At 41.6% G+C, this 22,505-nt stretch overlaps 2 protein-coding genes across 7 annotated transcripts in view; both read right to left on the bottom strand.

The window, feature by feature from the left end:
* Nucleotides 1–22,505, bottom strand: part of slco4a1 (solute carrier organic anion transporter family, member 4A1) — a 221,014-nt gene that overhangs the window by 69,762 nt on the left and 128,747 nt on the right. For all 5 annotated transcript variants that reach the window (XM_079677700.1, XM_079677698.1, XM_079677697.1 and 2 more), the window contains 5 exons: nt 20,514–20,635; nt 20,308–20,419; nt 17,769–17,923; nt 17,083–17,347; nt 16,825–16,984 (listed from right to left, as the gene is read on the bottom strand). In XM_079677700.1, coding sequence (XP_079533826.1) covers nt 16,825–16,984; nt 17,083–17,347; nt 17,769–17,923; nt 20,308–20,419; nt 20,514–20,635 — 814 coding nt within the window. The remainder of the gene's footprint in view (nt 1–16,824; nt 16,985–17,082; nt 17,348–17,768; nt 17,924–20,307; nt 20,420–20,513; nt 20,636–22,505) is intronic.
* LOC307037003 (uncharacterized protein) lies at nt 1,353–10,828 on the bottom strand. 2 transcript variants are annotated; one of them, XM_079677710.1, is made up of 7 exons: nt 10,199–10,712; nt 8,477–8,671; nt 4,677–4,839; nt 3,212–3,856; nt 2,883–2,950; nt 2,338–2,381; nt 1,356–1,454 (listed from the first exon to the last, which is right to left on the bottom strand). In XM_079677710.1, exons 1-7 carry the CDS (start codon nt 10,274–10,276, stop codon nt 1,403–1,405), a joined length of 1,245 nt encoding a protein of 414 aa, XP_079533836.1. In that variant the 5' UTR covers nt 10,277–10,712; the 3' UTR covers nt 1,356–1,402. The 2 variants fall into 2 exon arrangements, with proteins under 2 accessions (XP_079533837.1, XP_079533836.1); XM_079677711.1 differs by lacking the exon at nt 2,883–2,950 and having other exon boundaries at nt 1,353–1,454; nt 10,199–10,828.

Here is a 22,505-nt window from a genome sequence, read left to right as displayed (position 1 = left end):
TCAAACACTTTTTCTTTTACCAGCTGTGTTCACCTTGCAGGTGCAGCTATGTGGCTTTTATCCTGGATAAAGTGTTTGAGTCGTGGATGTTTAAAGTCTTCATATTTGTCTAATTATATAGTTGACTTTTCATTCAGGAAGTATACGCGCTGCGCTGTCAGTACGCTTCTCCATGTTTGTGATTGGTCGAATGCTCCAAATACTACCCCTTTTATGTGAACGCGTACCTAACTAGATAGGACACGGCTGGCTTGAGCGATCCACTTGATAACCCGTGTCGTAGTGCCGTTTAGCGAGAGGGCGTATGTTTTGGATTAGGCCAACCGGCTAACTCAAACATATCCAGGTTAGGTTGAACCAGTTTCGTGGTATACCCCCCAGGTCTTGTCCTGACTGAGCACAGGCACCTGTAGCCTTGGCTACTGTGCTCTCAGTGTTTTGTCTCCCTTTTCCTGCCTATTGGCGTCAGCTGATAGAGGTGTTGGTTTTATCTTGTTATGCACAATGTTGATTCTTCTCTCAGAACTAGCTAAATATGGGTCTGGGGTAGAGATCTTCAGAATTGGTTTGGCATCTTTTGTGTCAATTCGTGGCACACAACATGTCTTGTGAATAAACCATCAGTTTGCCATCAAAGTTCCTGCTCTCCTCGTGTCTCTCTGACTCCTGTTTCCATTGCTTCAGAAGTTTCCATCGCATATGAAAGATTTTTACATGTTTGTAAATTATTTTGGTTTCAGTGTGTGTGTTTCACATGGGTGAACAGTATATTTATATGTTATGGAATGAAATACAATGTCAGATTAGGGGAAAGTTAGGGGAGTGCATGTTAATGTGTCTGGAGGTGGCGTGTTCCAAAAGTGTTTGGGTTTGTCTGCCGTGTGTGGGCTGCGTTCCATTTCAAATTGCCGCCTGTACAATGTATGCACCAGTCTGTGATATGCCGATGTGCAGGCCCGCCCCTCCATACACGCCGATCACACAGACTGCGTCTGCCTCTCGCCCTCATCTTGTGGAGGGAGCCTCATCTGATGCGCAAATGCGGCGCAATTGAGCGCGCCACAGTTTCTGCTGCGAGGCTCCACTAGCTGTAATCGGCTTGGTGTGTCCAGGGTTTACACACCACCCCCCCGTCGATGCTCGTGAGGGCCTCATCACATCACAGCCCTGCCGATGTGATATAATGTATAAGACCTTTTTCCTCATGGGTGTCATTCACAACAGACCAATCATGACAGTTTTAGAGAATGAGTTTGTATGGATACACTTAAAACATATTTGTATTTGTCTTGGCTTCAGCTCACTGATAACATAAGAACACAAATAGGCACAACACTTACATAGATGTTTTTTTTATATGTATTTTATTACTCCAAAGTAGAAAAAAAAAAGTCAGCCATATTTAACTGGAAAAGTTTTCCTTTGGCTCCCAGGAATTTTTCCACTTCGCCCCACTGTAAAACAGAAACAGTCAATCAATCAATCAATCAATGTTTATTTATATAGCCCAATATCACAAATGTTACATTTGTCTCAGTGGACTTCACAGTTTGTACAGAATATCAGTATGACAATACTGACACAGCAAAAAGTATAACTTTTTGGAATATGTAGTTCTACAGTATGTTGACAATGCTATTTCAAATGAGAAGATATACTAAGTCACTCAAAAATATCATGATGAAAGTGCAGTATAATGTATATATTTATATATAACACGTACATCATATATAATACAAGGTACATTTTTTATTTCAAAGTCAATGTTTCATTTGACCAATTCTTTGAATTTGCTGTCTTATCAATGCCCAAACATACAGCACTAAACTTAGACAACTGCCTGCAAGACTGCACACAGAAATAATACTACTTATTACTACTAACTATACTTATAGTATAATTGTTAAGAACAAATGTAACAAGTCAGTAATTACAAAAGAGATCAAATACCATCCAGCCTCACATATCAATCATTTAACCTTTAGTGATATTGATCAATGATAAACTCTATTGTATATTTTAATTTCTATTTCAATGTAGGCTACTTCCCTGCTTATGTGTTACAATCAGACAGCGTTTCTAGGGCGCGATGTCTGAATGACGAAGGGCAGAGAACTTGGATGTCTTACTTTATGGCGCAAACGTCTGATAGAGCCATTGATGACATGGCTCCCCACCCCCATGTGATCAACTAAATTCAATTTACTGCTGAGGAACCCAAAATGTTTAAGTTAGTGATCTCAGGGTTGATGAAGTTGGTTGGTAAGACTACTTTGTGGCCCCTGTTCTGCCAGACCCATCAGCTACACTGAAGGAAACTTCAGATTAGATACATACCATCCAGAGCAAGACTGCCACTGCACCAACACCTCGGTATGGCCCTGAGTAAAGAAACACAGATTTTAGGTAAACTTCATTTTTTTCAAATGTCATACATGTAAATACAAAAAGTCCAGTGAAATCAAATGATAATTTGAAATAATAGTAGGTACGATTAACTCAAACATATGAAGGACTGTAACATAGTCAATAGCATTTTCCCCATCAGTTTAATATTTTGGAATACTATTATTATTTAAAAAAATATTTGTACTGCCAAGAATAGGAATTCACCTACAAAGGATTACAAGAAAAAATGTAATATACAAATAAATGGCTGGAAATGATGCATTAATGTGACATGAAGCATTACACAAGTACCTCAACCTTAAATTAATAATAAATTATTGTTACTGTAATTTCAATATTTACATTAGCAGTCATGCTTAAGACTGAAACAGTCCTTTTAAACAAAGTATACGAAAATCCAATAAGATAAGACTTGGTTCCACGGAAACATTATTGTCATTGTTTATTTATTTAAAAATATTTTCTAAACAAACCTCCCTGATTCGTTCCCTCAGTAGTTTTTTGTAGGGGAAAGTGTCTGACCCTTGATGAATGGGACATTCTGCAAGGAATTAAAAGATGGTAATAAGTTGAAGTTCAGCAATAACCTCCTAAACATTGCCTAACATCACATTGTGCTCAATTAAACTGTTCAAAATGGCACTGAGACTTTTGATACTGCAAAGTCTTAAACAAAACAAAAGGTGGTGTATTCTAATTGTACCGATGATTGTTTTCTCTCTCTTTAACTAATTCAATGTGCAAAATCAAACACAGTTTCAGTCGATGTAAATAAGATAATTACTAATTAACCCGCACATACCATTAATTGCCACTTTATTCCTCGTTGGTCTTATTTTCTGTGAGGAAGACACTGAGGAGAGAGCAGGAGTCAGCCCGGAGGAGAGAGCAGGAGTCAGCCCGGAGGAGAGAGCAGGAGTCAGGCCGGAGGAGAGAGCAGGAGTCAGGCCGGAGGAGAGAGCAGGAGTCAGCCCGGAGGAGAGAGCAGGAGTCAGCCCGGAGGAGAGAGCAGGAGTCAGCCCGGAGGAGAGAGCAGGAGTCAGCCCGGAGGAGAGAGCAGGAGTCAGCCCGGAGGAGAGAGCAGGAGTCAGGCCGGAGGAGAGAGCAGGAGTCAGGCCGGAGGAGAGAGCAGGAGTCAGCCCGGAGGAGAGAGCAGGAGTCAGCCCGGAGGAGAGAGCAGGAGTCAGCCCGGAGGAGAGAGCAGGAGTCAGGCCGGAGGAGAGAGCAGGAGTCAGGCCGGAGGAGAGAGCAGGAGTCAGCCCGGAGGAGAGAGCAGGAGTCAGCCCGGAGGAGAGAGCAGGAGTCAGGCCGGAGGACACAGGAGTGAGGAAGAGAGTGAACTCAGTGTCAGTCTCGGTGGTAAGAGGTACAGACAAGTCTGATCCTGGGTCTGCGGCCATTTCTGCCTGTGTGGTACAAGGGCCCTCAGGTTCAACTGCCAAAGTCACTATTGAGAAGAAAAAAAAGTAGACGCATGGTGAATAAATGACCAAGTATAATCCGCCATATACATTTATAATCTGAGTAATTACAGCTAAAAATGAAACAGCGGAACATCAGTGATTCTGTGTTACAATGGCGTTTGTTAGCAACCAGGAAATGACACCAGTAAGGACAAACAGATGAGAATGCTGCGTGGGGTCTGGGTGCCGTGTTGGCGGGACGTTGGGGGGCTCGCTGCTCCGCCCTTTGAGGCTCGAGGAGCAGACAGTGTGAGCTGGATTACTGGTGTTGTTTCCTGGTTGCTGCGTGGGGTCTGCGAGACAGCGAGGAACTCAGCCTGAGCGCACACACACACACACACTCACATCCAGGCTGTGAGTGTGAGTGCGTGTGTGCGTGAGGAGATCCACAGAGCCTCGGCTGAGAAAAGATAAGGCTGAGTGAGTGTGTGTGAGCCGGTACGTCACTATGCCCGTTACGTCACTATACTCAGGAAGATTTTTTTTTGAAAAAGAGCAGCATAGACAGGTATTTTCTGTGTTAGAGTTTTACTCGCTACAGGGTGTACTTTGAGGGTTTGTGACTCTGCAGACCGTTTACATGCAGGAAAAGCTTCATAACACACAAGGGGACGGGTAATAACCAGAAAAGCATGACATGGGCCCTTTAACTGACAAAACAAGACATAACGACATATTTTTACTACTTGGTAAACAGTGATTCACATTTTTTTACATTTAAAACCAGATAACTGAGCAACTAATTTACAAAAAATGTTAACAGATACATTGCTGAAATATAGCATGCAGATTTGTATACTTTACCATTAATAAGGCTTTCGTAAATCCTCTTTATGGTAACAAGTGCATTGTTACCATCTTCTGTCTCGATTTGCCATGGACAGATGCAATCGGCCGCAAAACCATTTGTGCCTCTCTTGGCAAGAAGGAGGATGGGACGCCGATCCAACATTTTCCATTTGTGGAGCTGGAACACAATGGACACAAAAAAACAAGAAATATTATGTACACAACAGCTCTAAACATCATCACACACCTAAAGCCATTATAACTCCATTTATTTTGCATAAGTGAAAAATGCACTGATGTGATACGTGTGCACATTGAGGAAGGCACCCCACAATTAACCAGGTGTGATTTTAGACCCCTTTTAGGTGAGCCCCTAAAAAAGAACTGTAAAAAAAAAAGAAGTTTATCGAGCTTGGGTTCACTTAGAGTTTTTTTTACATGGGCATAGTTCTTTTTATATGGGTTAGGGATGCCAGCGATTATTCTATTTTTCGAATATTCTTTATAGTCTCCATAATCGAAAATTATTTTTAAAATTCGATTTTATTTATATATATTTGTATTATTATTTATGTTTTTCTTTTTTTTCCTGGCTTAGTTTCAATTCGGCGGCGAATAATCGATTAATATTCGCCAGGGCTGTCCGATTTTGATCATGGTCAGTTTCTGGCATCCCTAATATGGGTCCATTTAACTCTCACGTTCAGATATCTGAATAAGCTACATTTAGCTTTGAAACATGTCAGCAAGCTATAACCTATATCATTTCAGGTTCAAAGTTCTGCATTAACAGCACTTCAGATGTAAAGCTGGTGTTACAGGGGAATTTTGAAATGACTGTTCGAACACGGCTCAAAGTCAGAGACTCTGGTAAGCTTAATGAAAGTGCTTTTAAGGGCCTCTTTATTAATACTAACTCTTTCCAGGTCTTGATTGTCTTTCAAGCACTATATTAATATGGGCTGGTTTTGATTCTGTGACATTCTTGGTTTTACCATTTATTCAAAAATGTATATGATATTTCATTTATTTTACTTTTGGAAACCATAGTCATATAATTATGTGTTTTCCATACTATGAAGTTCCAAAATAAAATATAAAACACCAAAATGCAGGTTTTTTTGTAAGATATAATTAGCAAAACATGTACATTGAAGCTCTGATTCTAGGAATAACCACTGGCCTGAACTATGTTACTTCTGGTTAAGAAATAATGTTTTACTAAAACTGGGTACCTGCAAGTACAAACACTATCTAACATCAGTTCGAAAAAATGTGTTATGCCTTTACAGATTTAAATACAACGGTGACAACAATTTTGCTTAACACATTACATGAAGTGCATTAGGCATGGGCGGTATAATTTTTTTCATACCGTCATACCTTGCTGACATCATACCGTGGTATACGGTATATGACGGTATCAGTCCCAATTTAAGGGGTAATTTCTCCCCAAAACATTTTTTTTACTCACTATATCAACAGCCCCACCAAAAATATTTTCCACCAGCCGCCACTGACGGTATGACTTGGGTCGACTTGAGTGAGGTGGCGTTCGGCGGCAAATAGATGTTTCGAACGGTATATTATCTGTTCGGTGTAAAATGCAGCCCGAGCCGGTAGACGCTCGCAAAGTGCCGCGACGTGCGCGCAAGTGCAAAACAAGGGCTGCATACATGACACATTGTGCAAATGGCACATTTTGAGATCGAATACAGGACGCGTTTGTAGATGTCCGACGTTGTTTCCATAGTGAGCTAAGTTAGCAATATATCATCATACATAAACATTTTCCGGGAGTAAATACTTGACTTATTGAATAAAGTTTGCTATATTCACTAACTAGTTTGGCAATATTATTCCGTGCATGTGTTAAAAACCTTATTTCCATTTGATTCATTGGATTACTCGCGTGAATGTTTAGCACGTAAATGCTTTCGTTTTTAAAACCGTCCGACCTCGACTACAAAACCATCAACCAGTTGCATAGGATTAAAAAATGTCAACACTCACTCACCCCGTCTTAAACATTCCCAAAGAAGTGCCTCTGTCTCTCGTTGTGCTGGATGAAGTCACTGGCGACGAGTAAACCCAAAATAGTCCCAAACAGGCGCAGAGGTATTTTTCTTTTTTAGTAGTTGTCCGAGTTCGGGGCCGGCAAATGCTGCCGCCATCTTGCTCAGCTCAGCTCTGTGCTGAGCTCTGAGAGCGGGAAAGACAGACTGCCCTCCCCTGCCCTCTGCTGGCGCGTGCTGTGCATTACAATCAATGTCGTCCCTGTCAAAACTCTGTGTCAGTGTAATAGACAAGTTTACGCGCCAAACCACGGGTAGCGCCATAACCCTACACAAATGCACTTCATTTCCGCCGGAAGTCTTTTGCACAGCGTCTGTCGGTGTAAACCGGTGTAAACAGTCAGACGGGCACTGGTGTAAACACAGCGATTTCGATGCTAACAGTGATGCTAGCTTGGGAACACGATTCTACTTCTTTGACTGGAGATGGCGTTACTCTCCCCCACCCGAATTCAGTGCAAAACTGGGAGGATAACATGACGACGTGGCCCAGCATAACGTACAGCAAAATTTGCTCCTACTTCGTTCAATCCATGGCAATAGATGGAAAAGCAATGGACAGTCTGAAGGCATATCATAAGGCTGCGCACATTCTACTTTGCCCACATGCTCCCGAAAATTGTTGACGATTTTGTTGAGGGAAGGTTACAGTTCTGCAGTAAATATCTCAGCATTTTAAAACCAAAATAAACTGCCTTATTTAGGTCATGCCCACAGGAGCCAACAGTTGTCTGTTGTTTACATAATGCACAATTTACATGATCTCTTTATGCTGTGCAATATATCATATGTGCCTGTACTGTTTGAGTGAAAATAAAGTTTGATGTAATTTAATTTCATTATTGCACTGTTATTGCATTATTGCATTTCATATGTTCCTTAGAGTGCTACAATTTCTTTTAAAACAGTTCATCATTCATATTAAGCTCATACTGTACATAAATAACACTGAATTAATTAATTGTTGAGAGGAAACTAAAGAAATGGCTTCAACAAAAAAGATCAAATGTTTAATCCTAACAGGTATTACAAATTAAAATATAAAAGCAGCCAACACAATTACATCACTATGAAAATATTCATATATAATATTAAAAAATACAATGCATGCAGTATTTGTTGTGTTTATCTGTATTTAATGAACAACATGGCTGGGTGCTGGTTTGTGGTCGTAGCACTCTCTATCTAACCACTCGTTCAGGTGCTTTCTCGAGTGATTGCAACCAACTACCGCACACGTAGTTCCCGAACCACTTTTCTTCATGTTGTAATTGTTATATCCTCTTTGTCTCTGCGATATCAGTGCTTTGTCGGCACAACGGAGCTAGCTAGCAAAACAAACCCAGTCCGCTAAAACGGAAGTGCATTGCATCGAAGGGAGGAGTTCAGGATGTAGAGCGGAAACGGCTCAATAACTTGTGTATAGAATGAAACGCATCTGTGATTTGGCGCACAGTCTGTGAAGTCACGGTATTGAAAATCATACCGACGGTATTTCGAAATACCCTGGTATACCGTAATACCGCCCAAGCCTAAAGTGCAGTAATCGTGCACTAGTCTGTACTTCTCACATAAACTTAATTAAGAAATTAGGATTATTTTTAAAAAAGTAAATGAGGGCGACTGTTGGAAAGTATAAATCAATTAAGTAATTTAACTATTTGTATAAAAAGATTAAGATCAGGGATTATTTACACACTTTTTTATGATAACTGACATCTGCAAGAGAAAAAAGCTTACCAGTAAATGTGTCGAGTCATACACTTTGTTGACACTGTGGTTTTTCTTTTGCGTGGCCTTCCACTCCTGTGCAACCTTTTCTTTTTGCTTGGAGAGTTTCTCTTTGTAGGGTTGGATGGCACCACATTGTTTGCATTTTTTACTTGCTACTCCTATGCTTTCCCTGCATGTCTGGCACACTTTTTGAGTAGGCATCTGTAACAGAAACACATATAATGTCAGGGAATACCAAAAATAAGAATACTATAGTACAAATGTTTACAGGATTCATGTATTTTATTATATCGTGAAAAATCTTGTTAAAACAATGAACTCATGTTTTTTTTATCTTTTAGATAGGATGAACAAAAATCACAAGAGTAAGGAAAACAATGTTATACAGAGTCAGTCACATGTTTAAAGTGACTGTTATGGACAACCCTAATCTGTCAATATCTGGTTGATCCAAAAGTTGATGCTCCATCATCACAGAAAATAATACTAAAATCATCATTACCAGGGGTGTATTGCTAATTCTATAAATTCTGCATGTGTGCAGGCGCAGTTGTGGCTCGTTTTGAAGCTTATGTAACTACTGTCAATTAACACTCCAGCCAGAATCAGCAAAGAATGGTCATTTATTAAGTCTGCATTATTGAATAAATGTGTGATTCTTACATTAAATGCTGCACACAGCTGCGTGATAGTTAAGTGATCAGTGAAGGACCTTTATAAACTAACTCCCTCCTGCTGGCTGAGGTACAAAGGTTACTATATAAAAAGTGTGCACATTTATTTAGTATCCTATCCATGTGAATATGTTTTAAGTGGGGGTGGACCTCATGTCCTCTAGGGGGGTCCGGAGGCCCCCGGGAAGTTAAATGCATCAATCTTGTGCACTTTGAGGGCAAAATTAACTAAATCTATGGATACATCTGTCAACACCCATATGAAACTTAACTGTATACATTTCAATAATAAAAAAAAAAGATAAGAATAATACTTTTTTTAAATGTATCTTTGTGCATATTTAACTATTTACTGTTTTTTTTTTTATGCATTTGTTGTATGTCCAATAGTATGAATTGTAAACATTTCATCGATGTTTTAGATTCATTCGATTTTTTTTAGGGTGCTGTGTGACGTTGAACCTGCGACCTGCAACCTGTGACCTATGAACCTGTATTTGTATACTACCAAAGGAGCTATTGAACCTAAGAACTTGAATTTCCGACTCCTATTGTGGAACATTACAATAATATAAAAGTGTGCCTTGGAAATATGTGTTTCCATATATGGTGACCAAACTGTTTCAGACCCACTGAGATAACTTAGACTAAAGTTAACTGTGTAAACATTACATTAGGTACATTAGCCTCTTAGCCTATCCGTTATCATAGCTAGCTAGCACCGGATGCTAACAACCATCCCCGTTTTAGGTGCCGGAGCGGTGTTCCGGCAGTATTACACCCCTGGTAACTCTTCACTTAATAGATAAATAGTATTTAATATAGTTATAAAGAATGTGACGTGTGATAACATTTGGATCAACCGCATGAACCGATGGATCACATAACTTCCATGCTCACGTTAACGTTAGCTGATTCTACTTTTGGCTAATTTAGCTTTGCTATCATTATTCCTAGGTAAACATAGTAATCTTTGTCACTATGCTAGACGACAAAATAAAACAACATAATACAAATCCCAAAATGAATATATTTTTGATATCTGACTACTCACGTTTATTAGCTTGTCTGGGAAATAAATGGATGTTGTCAGTGATGCAGTAACGACTCCAAAACCCCGGTGAGTTAGCATTTTACCACTTCCGGTTCCCTCGCCTCAGAACCAATGAGATTTCTCCATAGGATTTGGGAAAATAGCTTGAAATAAGGTCTGTGGTCGACACAAATTTAAGAGACGGATCACGTTTTGTTCTACGACAGACAGCCGTGATTTTTGAAGAGTGTACGTGTCTGAAAAACGATGGTTTTTAACAGAAGTTGTCGAGGACGTTGTACGTCATTACGCCGCCTCCCGTTGATTTAAAACGCGTTGATTGAAAACGCTGCTCTGGGTCGTATTAATGGGTCGGAAAACAAGGAAAACAATCGACCTATTTGGTCGTATTAGTTGGAGGACTTGTTGTGCAGTTCTGTAGGGCAAGACTGGAAAGTAAAGGCCCTTGGGAGGGTTTACTGTGGCTCTGATTAACCCAAAATAACTCTGAGGATCTTTGAAATCTCGGAATATGATCTGGGGGTGTCCAAGTGGATATAGGCCTGTACAGTTTACAAAAGGATAGAGCAAGGTGAAATCACAATAGTGAACCAGTTCATCGGCCGCTGCCGTGTGCCTCAACTTCACTGCACATGTCCTGCCCCCGTACAAAGCCTCCCGAGGGGTCAGTGGCTCTGGAGCTTTGTATTCCCTGAGGAAAGCCTGCAAATCCTGATTGGATTTTTTCATCTCACCCCATGTATGCTCCCGCATAACGATCACTTTGGCCCCGTGAACAGACTGTAGCTCATGCAGCTTTTCCTCGCTGGCAGCATGGAGCTGCTCAAATGTGCCACCTGTCAAGGGGTTTTTCTCATGACCCTTATAGCAAGATGGACACCCGTGATAGAAGCAACCAAGAAATTCCCATACAATCTTTGCGCCCGCAACTTCAGCAAAACCGTCCACGAAAAAACGACCCACTCGTTTCTCACCCTCATTCAACGCATGCTGAATAAATACACCTTCGGCTTGGGCCACCCACTCCAGCCACTGAATACCTGCGTCCGAGTACGTCTTGTTTTCACGGCGGTAGTCGTCGGGTGGGGGAATTGCTAAGGTCTTGGGCGGTAGAAAGTTTGTTGTAAAAACTTTCATGCACGCAGAAGCGATGGTCCCCCGACTAAAAGGATCCACTCCTGTCTCCTCGAGAAACCCTTTTCGAAATAAAGTGGCGCCCTGGGCAAGAATGTCAACATCGTTTTTACAGTAAAGCAATGCCTGCTTTCGAAAATCAAAAGTACCTGTGCGTACCGTCTCATACCATCTGAAAAAGTCACTCTTTTCATCAGTTGTCATGCGCTCAATCCCATAACAGTGTGCTGGTGGGTAAGGTCCGATATAACTCAGATTGGCCTCAGAGCTGAAACCGTGAGGGAAGTACCCCTTGATTTTATCTTCAAATCCCAAAGCTTTTGGTATTGCTGCTAAACGCATAGAGAGATAAGACAGTGAGTCTATGTACTTTTGTCCGAAATCCTGGTCAGTAAAAGAGATCACTTTACTTCCTTGCATTATCAAAGAGGGTTTTAGCCCCTGCTCAATCATTGCATTGATAACGAGATAGCTGTCAAAACCGTTAGCATTGTGAGCGATGAAGGTTGCATTTTTGAATTTGGGGGACCTAAAATGTGCCAGAAACTGCAGTGCACAGTCGACACCCTCAGCGACCCAAATTTTGCCTGCAAGGGTTTTTGTACACACCAAAAAAGGGGCATGTGCACCTTCTGCCCCCGCCATTGTCTCAAAATCATAAAACACAATGTTGTCATTGTGTTCTGTCTCTTTGGGTAACACTCCGATGTAACACAGATGTTTTTCACACTCTCCTAAAGAAGCAGAGGGTAATTTCTCGCCGCATGTTTTACATTTCTTCACCACACACTTGTGTGTTTTATCTGCACTACTCTTGGGGGTGTAGTCAGAAAGTTGGCAATCTACACACTTTTTGTGTAAATCGCAGTTACTGGCAATGCCTGATGCTCTCTGTGTCTGTTTTTTATGTCGAGAGTGGCAGCCAACCGTACGGCACTTTTTGTTACAATCTTTACAAAAGATGGGTTTAAACTCTTCCCGAGTACATGAGGGGTCAAGGCAGACAAAACAATGACCAGTACAGGTGTGTGTCCACTTTGAGCTGTAGCCTGTGTAACAATGTTCGCAGACATATGGAGAGCCTAAAAACCCCTTCAAGTCTTTAATCCCATAATAATGGTTTTTGAAGAGGAACAAAAACACAGTTTTGTCTCGTTTGGGGCCGTCTGTCTGGAATTTACAGTGGGCACGATCATCGTCGCCTCTGTAAAACACCACAATCTTGCATTTCAAACTCTCTTCGAATTTATCAATGTCGTTGAATGTCACAGCTGTCTGATCTGTCAAACCCACCCTCCTATGAATCTGTATACCGCGTTCATAAGCTTCGCTATCAGTGATGTTGTTATGCAACAACATGGCTAAATTAATAGAAAAACACAGCTGGTTGGAAGGGTTCTGAACAACGTAAAGAAACCTCTTCTTCTTTCTGACAATTTCACTGTCCAACATTTTACTAGCCAATCGTTTCTCACCACCGCCACGGGGTGATTGAACAATTTGCACCACAAGCTCAAGATTGCTGTCTGTCATTACCTCCAAATTTGACTGCACTGCATTGAACATGGCATCCTCAAAATCATTCAGATTATTAACACCATGGGCATTTAAAATGGCTGACACGTTAGCCTGTAGCTGTTCACCTTGCAGTTCAATCTGTACAAGATCTTCCCTCTCTGCCCGTGCAAAAGCCTCATGTAGCATAGCATGTACATTGCTCATCAGAACCCTATAATAGGCCGCAAAGTCTACGCCAGCGTTAGGAGGAGTTAGGACTAGAGTCTGACGCAGTTCTGTGTTATTGAATACAGGTCGAGAGAAAACACATGTTGAGGTTTCTCGGCTGGCGCCTCCACCATGTTGTAACGAGGAAACTGGTGATTCTGAGTCACTCGGAATGTCATTCTGATCAATATGTCCACCACTTTGCATGGAGGAAACTGGTGATTCTGAGTCACTCGGAGTGTCACTAACATATCCACCATTTTGGACTGTGTAGAGTCTACACAGTCCAAAATGGTGGATATGTTAGTGACACTCCGAGTGACTCGGAATCATCAGTCTACACTGTAGACTGATGATTCCGAGTCACTCAGAGTGTCACTAATATATCCACCATCTTGCACAGTGGAAACTGGTAATACGGCATTGGCTGAAGCTTTGCCATTTTGTCCATTCAGACGGAGTACATCGTCTGGGAGCTGATTTAAAAGCCCCCGGTTCTGGTAAGAGTCTAGTGTTCATTCCATAGCGTCATTTAATGCTGGAGATGTTGAGTTTGTTTCAGAGGAGGGGGGATGTACGCATGCAACTGTTTCTTTGTCATTTGATTCACTGATACTGCCTGAACACGGAGGGGAAGACATGTCTCCAAAAGCGTATTCCTCCTCACTGCTTAACTCATGCATGTTTCGCATATCCTCAAGAAAAGACAGTTCTCTAGCTGTGGGGGGTTCTGCTTCTGAGGGGCTAGGAGATTCGTTTTCAGCTGAGCCTGCTATTTCACTGATATTGCCCGACCCCCGAGGAAATGACAGGTCTTCAAGCCTGTAATCCTCATCACTGCTTAGCCCGCTTATGTTATGTATATCCCGAAGAAAAGACCTGTCTACATCTGTTAAATCATCCATGTTTGACCGTTTATGAAATCATTCCCCATCAAACAAAAAAACAAAAAACAAAACAAAAAAAAAACAAGATAAATCAAAAATAGATGGGGCACCACTGAAGAAACATTTCATACCGCTTCTACATTTATGGTCATAAAGCCAACATACCATTCGGATACATCATTAGCAGTTTACATGAGACCCGTCCAGCTTATTCATTTGGTGTGACCGAAAAGTTGACCGTAACATCAGCAAGGGTCCTCTTGATAATAGGGGATAGCTCTATAGAGAAAAAAGAGAGAGAATAAAAAAATAAATAAGAGGATAAGTATTTTTGAACACAGGATTATACATTTAACAAACAATTCATTTAGCGCTAATCTTATAAAATAACAATAAAAGGCATTTACCGGAATGATAACTCGTCAGGAGTGTATCAGGGCCTGAGTTCAATATCGACCTGATTCTCAAGCAGATTCTGTGTTGAGGGTTGACCCCCACCTGCTGAAGAGGGGCTGTGTCTGTCGGACTCGTTTGGGATGTGTATGAACCAGTCATAGGTGTTACACACTGAGATCAGACACGAGGGCAGGACGGGTGTGTAAAAACTCCAGAAAGGAGTCCTCTTGGGGGTCGCTGCTGGCTGGCTCACGTGGGGAATTCAACGCCTTTTAATAGAAATGAGTAAGTATATTAAAAGCATTATTTTGGATACTTTACTCATAAATAAAAAAAAAGCCAGTAAATACAACAACATCCAAGCCAAGCAACATTAAATAATTACATGCTATTATAAAAATAAAAAAAAGTACTTACCAGTGTTTTTCTTCCAAAAGATCAGATCCGGGGTCCAGGAAAAAAGCACACAGATGATCTGCTACTCACTACATGACCTCTCTGGTGAATCTGCAACCTTTATAAAAACCCCAGCTGAACTAGCGAGGTTTATGACTCTAAAAACCCACCAATCGGATTATTCCTAGTTGTTTAACAAATTAACATCACATTTGTTTTTTTTATGACAGAGAAAATACTGTTTAGGCTTATTCTTATATATATATTGATAATATGTACATACACATTACAAACATGTAGATAGTAGACGAAACTAAAAAAGAATTTCCCAGCCTTTCTGTGTTCTGATCAGCTCTGAATCAGCATATTTTGGTCTGGATATATTGACACCTCAGAGTCTCCTCTCAAAAACCCCCTCCTACCTGCTTTTTCTATACTTTTAAAGCCTCAGCCGACTGCAGGACCTTGGGTGTTAAGAGACAGGAGTCTTCATCTCCATGTGAAGACATCCGTGACTGCTTCACACACGTACCTAGGAAGGCAAAAGGTGCTTTCTTTGTTCTGATCAGCCCCAATCTGCATACTCTGTCTGAATACATTGAGAGTTACGTTTGACTCTAACAGTGTTCCACTGGAGTCATAGCTTTCTGAACTTATTTCTTAGCAGCAATTCGGTTTCTTTTAAATGGCCTAGGCAAATTTTGGCTTTTTTTTTTTTTTTTCCTCTTGCCAAGATACTTTTAGACACACTTTGAGGTATGCAAAGCCTTAAAACTAGAACACTGATGGCTGGCATACGCTGCAAACTTCATCGCCTTTTAACAAGAGAGTAAGTATATAAAACGTTATTTTGTATATTTTACACATCAGCAGAAACAGAGAGAGAGAGAGAGAGAGAGAGAGATGGAAGGAAGGGGTGAGGAAGTCTCCCCCAACTCTACAGACACTGGCCATAGAAAAGAGGAAAGTGTGACATTAGGAAGGCAAAAGGTGTTTTCTTTGTTCTGATCAGACCGAATCCGCATACTCTGTCTGAAATACCTGGAGAGTTACTTTTGTTAGAGCTTTCAGAGCTTTCTGAACTTATTTCTTAGCAACACTGGGCATTTTTGTGTTGTATTGTATACAGTTGAAAAGTGCACAGATAAACAGTCAAGCATGGGCGGTAAAAATGTGTCTCCTCAGGCTCTCTAATACACACACAGTCATCTCTGTACAGTCATCCAGGACTTTTTACAGCCTCTGGCCGACTGCAGGGCCATGGGGTGTTAAGACAGGCACCTATAGCTCTGGAGTGAAGGTCTCCCCACACACACACACACACACACACACACACACACACACACACACACACACACACACACACACACACACACACACACACACACACACACACACACACACACACACACACACACACACACACACATACACACACACACACACACACACACACACACACACACACACGCATAGGCTACTAATGTGATTGAAACCTTTTGTATGATACACCATAAGGCGCAACAGTGGGGGCTTTTCACACCTGTGAATACACATCAACCCCCTCCTATCGACGGATCTCACACCTACTTAGGATATCACACCTACTTGAGATCTCACACCTCGAACAAAGGGGAGGCGGGACTTAGCTCATTAGCATAAGTAGGTAGAGGTGTGACCTGTCACAGCACCTGTCACCCTCTATGCATACTAATGAGACGAAAGCGGGATGAATCTTACTACTCAGGGCCATCTGTAAATCCTTAATGTGCCTGTTTCCAGTGTGTGGAGTGTACCTGCTTCCAGTGTGTGTGTGTGTGGAGTGTACCTGTTTCCAGTGTGTGTGTGTGTGTGTGTGTGTGTGTGTGTGTGTGTGTGTGTGTGTGTGTGTGTGTGTGTGTGTGTGTGTGTGTGTGTGTGTGTGTGTGTGTGTGTGTGTGTGTGTGTGTGTGTGTGTGTGTGTGTGTGTGTGTGTGTGTGTGTGTGTGGAGTGTACCTGTTTCCAGTGTGTGTGTGTGTGTGTGAAGTGTACCTGTTTCCAGTGTGTGTGTGGAGTGTACCTGTTTCCAGTGTGTGTGTGGAGTGTACCTGTTTGCCTGTGAGGCGGTCGGTGTGGTTGACGACGCTGCACCCAGCGTGGCAGGGGGAGTAGTACATCACACCGTCTGCGCCACACACCGGGTTGTAAAGCTCTCTGACACAACCACAGCCGGCATTACAGCCCACCGTCAGGGTCTCCTCCAAAGAGCTGCAGGCAGAGGGAAGACAGTAATGAGATGAAAGGAAGGAAGGCTATGACTAAAACACATTTAAGTCAAAAGAGTAATTAACAGGAACACTTCCCACCTGTTCCTGAGGCGCAGCTGGCTGGGCTCGTCGTACGAGTCTCTGTCCAGCTGGTGTTTCTCCATCAGGTCGTACTGGTATGGTGCTGTGACACCGGCCATTGGCACGTTGGGGCAGTGGATGAGGAAGATGAAGATGGCGAGGAGACTTACAATGGCACACACCATGCAGAAACGGATGATGCCTCGACAGCGCAGGTTCATTCTCTTTACGATGTAGCCGCCCAGGAAGGTGCCCCCCCCGCCTGCTGGTACCACCATGTATCCTGGGAAGACAAATACACTTTCAGTAATGCTGCATTGCTGTAAATATAGCGTCCAAAGGACTCATGCTTTTATCCATTATAGTAGAGCTTTTGACATGATAGTGATGATCATAGAGAGATCCTTCACCACCATCAAGTCATCAAGTGTACTTGTAGACCTCATGTATTACAATCTGGTAAATTGTATTAAAATTTACTGCGCAGATTAATGCTCCCTCTCCTGTCCTTTGGTTACGTTATTGGCTTTCCTGCAGCTCAAGATTCTAGTCTCAATTTCCATTTTGCACTAAAGATACAGTATCAGATTAAAGGTGTCTAAGGATTGGCCAGTGTTGCCATACCATAGTTTTGTCTGCCCTTTTATCAAAAACTCCAATAGACTTGAATGATGCATCGTCTGATTTTACCCTCGGTCACTCACCGAACCATATGGCAGCTTCTGATGCACTGAGGTTGAACTGAGACTCCAGGAACTTTGGACCAAAGGTGGACATGCCTGCGATGAGGGTGGCCTCCGTGGCCCCGGCCAGGCACAGGAACAGGAAGGGGGGGTTCTTTAAGAGGAGCAGCACGGACCTGGAGAGAGAAAGAGAAGAGGGGTGAGTCTAATAAACGTAATTTTCCTTTTTAATTAAAGCCGGCTGTTCTAATCTCAACAGCCTGGAGACTCTCCTACTGCAGGTCAACATGGCACAGGATATTTCCTCTTGTTACATAATGTACCATGATTATCGCCTACTTGCGAGTGTAATCCTCAGTGCTCCAGCGGTGACATCACACTTTGGCTGCTGCAATTTATTTTCTCTATGTTTTATTATTTTGTTGGAAAGACTGTTTCAACCACCACATAATCAACAACATAATAACTGTTACCTGCCTGCCTATCTACTTCAGTCGTAATTATCCAGATTTTAAATGGTTAGAATGTATGCATTCATCAACAAGATGTTTCCTTCTCAACAGTTTCTAATTTAAATTGTGACTGACCTGTTCAAACACGCCAAAAAAACTTCCACAAGGAGAAACGAGCTGCAGCTTCAAAAGCGATGCAAATAAAAAAATCACAAATGTGCCAAAACGCATGCAAATGAAGCAAAATCTTCACCAACTTTAGAACACGTGTAGCATTTAAAGAACACACACCAACATGAGGAAACATGCAAGGGTTTACCTAAAGCGTTGCATAAACGAAACGCTGCAAATGCAGAACGCTGCAAGAAGCTCAAAACCCAACGGAAACAAGGCGACACTAAAAAGTGACGCACACAGCTGGGACCTGAAGGATTATTTGAATTATTTGAAGTATTAAAGTACCGTGTTATGGCAGGAAAGTTAAATCTAGTATATTCATTTTAAAGTCACCTTATATATATTCATGTGTGTTAAATTTGAAGGGACAAAGTATATTTTCCCTCCCCAATATATTGAGGTGAAGTCTTTGTGTTCAGAGAGGGATGTGAGCAGGGGACATCCTTATTTGGGGATAGCTCCAAAACTCTGGAATGTTTCCCTCATAAAAGAAGAGGGTGCGTTACAAATGCTTAGGGCAAATGTGTGTGTTTTCATTGCAGTAAATATATGTGCTGCATGATTACTGTTCAACTATACCTCTGTTTTTATTCTTTCATGTGTGGGTACAAACATTGTGGAGAAATTAGCTTAAACATGTTGGATTACTCTATATGAAATGGAAGCAGCTTTTATGACAGGGACGAGAGAGCTGGGGGAGGGGACATTCTTCTTAAGATTTTCAGCATGTCAATTATCAGGGAAATCTACTTTTTTTAAATAGATGTGTGTGGTTAATTACTTTGTATTAATAATAACAGTATGTGTAAAGTAAGCTGGAAATATACAATGTGAAACCTTTTATTTGAAGTAAAGATGTGAACAATAGCTCAAACAAATGGAAAGGCTGCAGGACAAATGAGTGTGTTCTCTATATTGGGCCTGTGTGAAGTTTGACTATTTGAAAAGCATCTTTAATACTGCTTAAGAGCATAGGTAATGTGTTCCTCGTTATTATTGATATGAAAGTAGTTTACATGTATTACGTATATTTAGCCAACTATAACAACTATATCTTAAAACATACTTTTAACTTGTGTGTGGTAACCTGAGGGGGGGAAGATGGACACAGGGACAAAGGGCCATAAAGGGGATGTGTGTGTGCTGGCTGCAAGATGTGAAATAAGATAAGGAAACTTGTTGTTTAGAGCAGGTTCGTACCAGACACCAAAAGGTATCTGGTTTTCGTCAAACTGAAAGAGACTTTTTGTTTCCGGGTTTCTTCTGCTGTGTCGCACTGATTGGGTGCGACAGGCCATGTGTTGGTCTCTCCCAATAAGATGACCTCTGGGGGAAAGCACGCACACACCTCCTCCTGTGTTTTTAGTACGAAAGCCTGTGTTTTCCTTTGGTTCGATCTCTTTTTCTTTAGGCTGACCAGAGAGTAAGACAGGAGAAAGAGCAGGAAGTACTTCCTTTGTATTTGTATTGTTACTTTGTATCATTAAAACAAGATTATTGTTTAACTTGCATTCTGGTGTTTCTTAATCCCTTCCTTTTTACGAATTTACCCAGTTTACCAAACGACACGCGGAGACGAGGTTGGTTTTAAACATCCTCCTAATCTCCAACAGACCGGAGCGCTTGTTGATTATTAAATTGGTCAACAATCACTATCATTGTCACAGTTCCATCGTTTCTGAAGCTGCAGTGCGTGTTCGCCCCTGTCAGCCACCGCACAATTAAATATCCTCCTCCTTTCTTAATATCTAGGTTCTTTCTCTGAATATGTTCCATGTAATACAATACAATAAAAACAGCTCTTCATGTGAATGCTCTCGGCCATTATTACAACCCATACATGCCCTCACACATTATGGTGATGTCATGTCTGTCTACAGTATAAACCACTCCTCCCCTAATGTCCTCTTCTTATTCAGTAAATGCCTAACCTTGGCATGTCTTTGACTGATTTTCCAAACTGAGGGTCTGCGGCTGTGGTGTGGCTGCCATCCTTCAGCTGGTGGGCTTCAGAAACCCGCATGGCCACGTACTCCTGAGAGCCTGCAGGGAGAGGAAGAGAAAATAAGACTGAGTGACAAATGACATTCCCATACATAATAGATCATGTGTGTGTGTGTAAGTGTGTGTGTGGTACCAGGAAGCTGTCGTGGGTAGCCCAGGATGGGGAATGCTACCAGCAGAGCTGCTGCTCCTCCTGCCAGGAATCCAATCCACCAGGCCCCCACCCACAGAGGGTTATCTGGAGTCATCTCTGTCCTGTGAACACACACACACACACACACACACACACACACACACACACACACACACACACACACACACACACACACACACACACACACACACACACACACACACACACACACACACACACACACACACACACACACACACACACTATTACATCAAATGCTTTGAAATGTATATTCTATTCTTCAAATTTCTAGTCCGTTAATAGTGTTGTGTAGTTTCTATTCCAGTCGTTCTGTGTGAGATTCTTGTATTGCAAAAACTTTGTTTGAAAACCAACGGCATACTTTATGATGGTGTTTTCTTTTGATACTATGTTGACAGTTTGAAATAAAGATTTAAATGTTTTTAATTCAGATAACATTATTGAATATAACGTGATTACACGGTCTAAAAAACATTAGAATTCCTCCATCAGAAAACACCATGGAATACTTTTTGAAAATACATTTTCATATTTTTGAACAGCACAGAACTGTAGAGAAAATAAAAAGAGAACAAGAAAACAGTACAAGAGAAGGAAGAGGTTAAAAGGGAGAGAACTGGAGGACAGAGAAATCAACAAAAGAAGACAGAAAAGAAGGAAACACTTAAAGGAACAGAAGACGAAGACAGACAGGAAGTAAACACTAAAAGGAACGGCAAAAGAAGACAGACAGGAAGTAAACACTAAAAGGAACGGCAGAAGAAGACAGACAGGAAGTAAACACTAAAGGGAACAGCAGAAGAAGACAGACAGGAAATAAACACCAAAGGGAATAGCAGAAGACAGACAGACATTAAGTAAACACTAAAGGGAAGAGCAGAAGACAGACAGATAGGAAGTAAACACTAAAGGGAACAGCAAAAGACAGACAGGAAGTAAACACTAAAGGGAACAGCAAAATACAGACAGGAAGTAAACACTAAAGGGAACAGCAGAAGACAGACAGACAAGGGTTGCGGTTATATTACCAGTTTAGCTTAGGAAGGTTCCTAACGGAGTGAAATGACCTGGAAGTACCTCAGTGGCAGCCGTGATAAGAGCTGTTCAGATTCTCTATATCAGGGGTGGGCAAACCTTTTGGCTCGGGGGCCACTATGAGTTGTAAATTTGACAGACGGGCCGGGCCAGTAGCAGATCGGTAAAAAAATATTTAGCTGTCCACTCCTCATTATACACTCGGCACTCAATGTTGACTTTTCTTTTCTTTGGTCCACTCATTGTTACAGATGCAGGTTCAAAGGTGAATTAGGTTCCAAGGTGAATTATTGCGTCATCGTTTGCGTCATGACGTAACCGTTTACGTGCCTTCTTATGACCCACACGGCGTTTTACGTCGCTGATTTTCTCCGCAACACCGCTCACAACAACATCAATAGAGGACTGCGTCTGGTAGTTTTTAATTATACGAAGCCAGATTAAATTAAATAACTACTTCTCCAGCCTTGTACCTTTCTCCAGAGTGTCGTGGTGCATTGTTTATTAATGTGGTTCAGCTGCATTACTGCCTGCTGCAGTGCTGCTCGTGCACCGGAGTTTATTCTCCCGTTAACTCGCGGCAGCGGCCGCTGTAAAGTTTTCATTGTCTGACTGTCACACACAAGCAAAAAGTAGTTTTCGTTGTGACTTTACTTGTGATGGCCACATGTAGCCCATGTATTGATTCCATCCGATAGTTGCAATAACACAAAACAAAAGGAAAACGTCTGCCTCTTTACAATGGTCAATAACAGTGAACGGATGGTTATTAAAGTAAAGTCAAATAAACAGAATCACACTAAGCCTGGTTAGTGTTGCCTGACTTTATATTAAGTGTTTTTTATAAGTGTGTGGTTGCGTTCTAGTCACTTTGCTCAGCGCTACTGCTTGTTACTTGTATTCGCCGACCTTGCC

The sequence above is a fragment of the Notothenia rossii genome (genome assembly GCF_949606895.1).
Source record: "Notothenia rossii genome assembly, chromosome: 4".
NCBI classification, from domain to species: domain Eukaryota; kingdom Metazoa; phylum Chordata; class Actinopteri; order Perciformes; family Nototheniidae; genus Notothenia; species Notothenia rossii.
This window is presented reverse-complemented; position numbering and strand designations above follow the sequence as displayed.

Coding starts and splice junctions, on each gene's coding strand:
- LOC307037003 (XM_079677710.1), bottom strand. CDS start 10,276: ATGCTAACTCACCGGGGTTTTGGAGTCGTTACTGCATCACTGACAACA. Junction 2,382..2,882: donor TGAGGGAACGAATCAGGGAG/GTTTGTTTAGAA, acceptor TTCTTTACTCAG/GGCCATACCGAGGTGTTGGT. Junction 1,455..2,337: donor TGGCAGTCTTGCTCTGGATG/GTATGTATCTAA, acceptor TCTGTTTTACAG/TGGGGCGAAGTGGAAAAATT.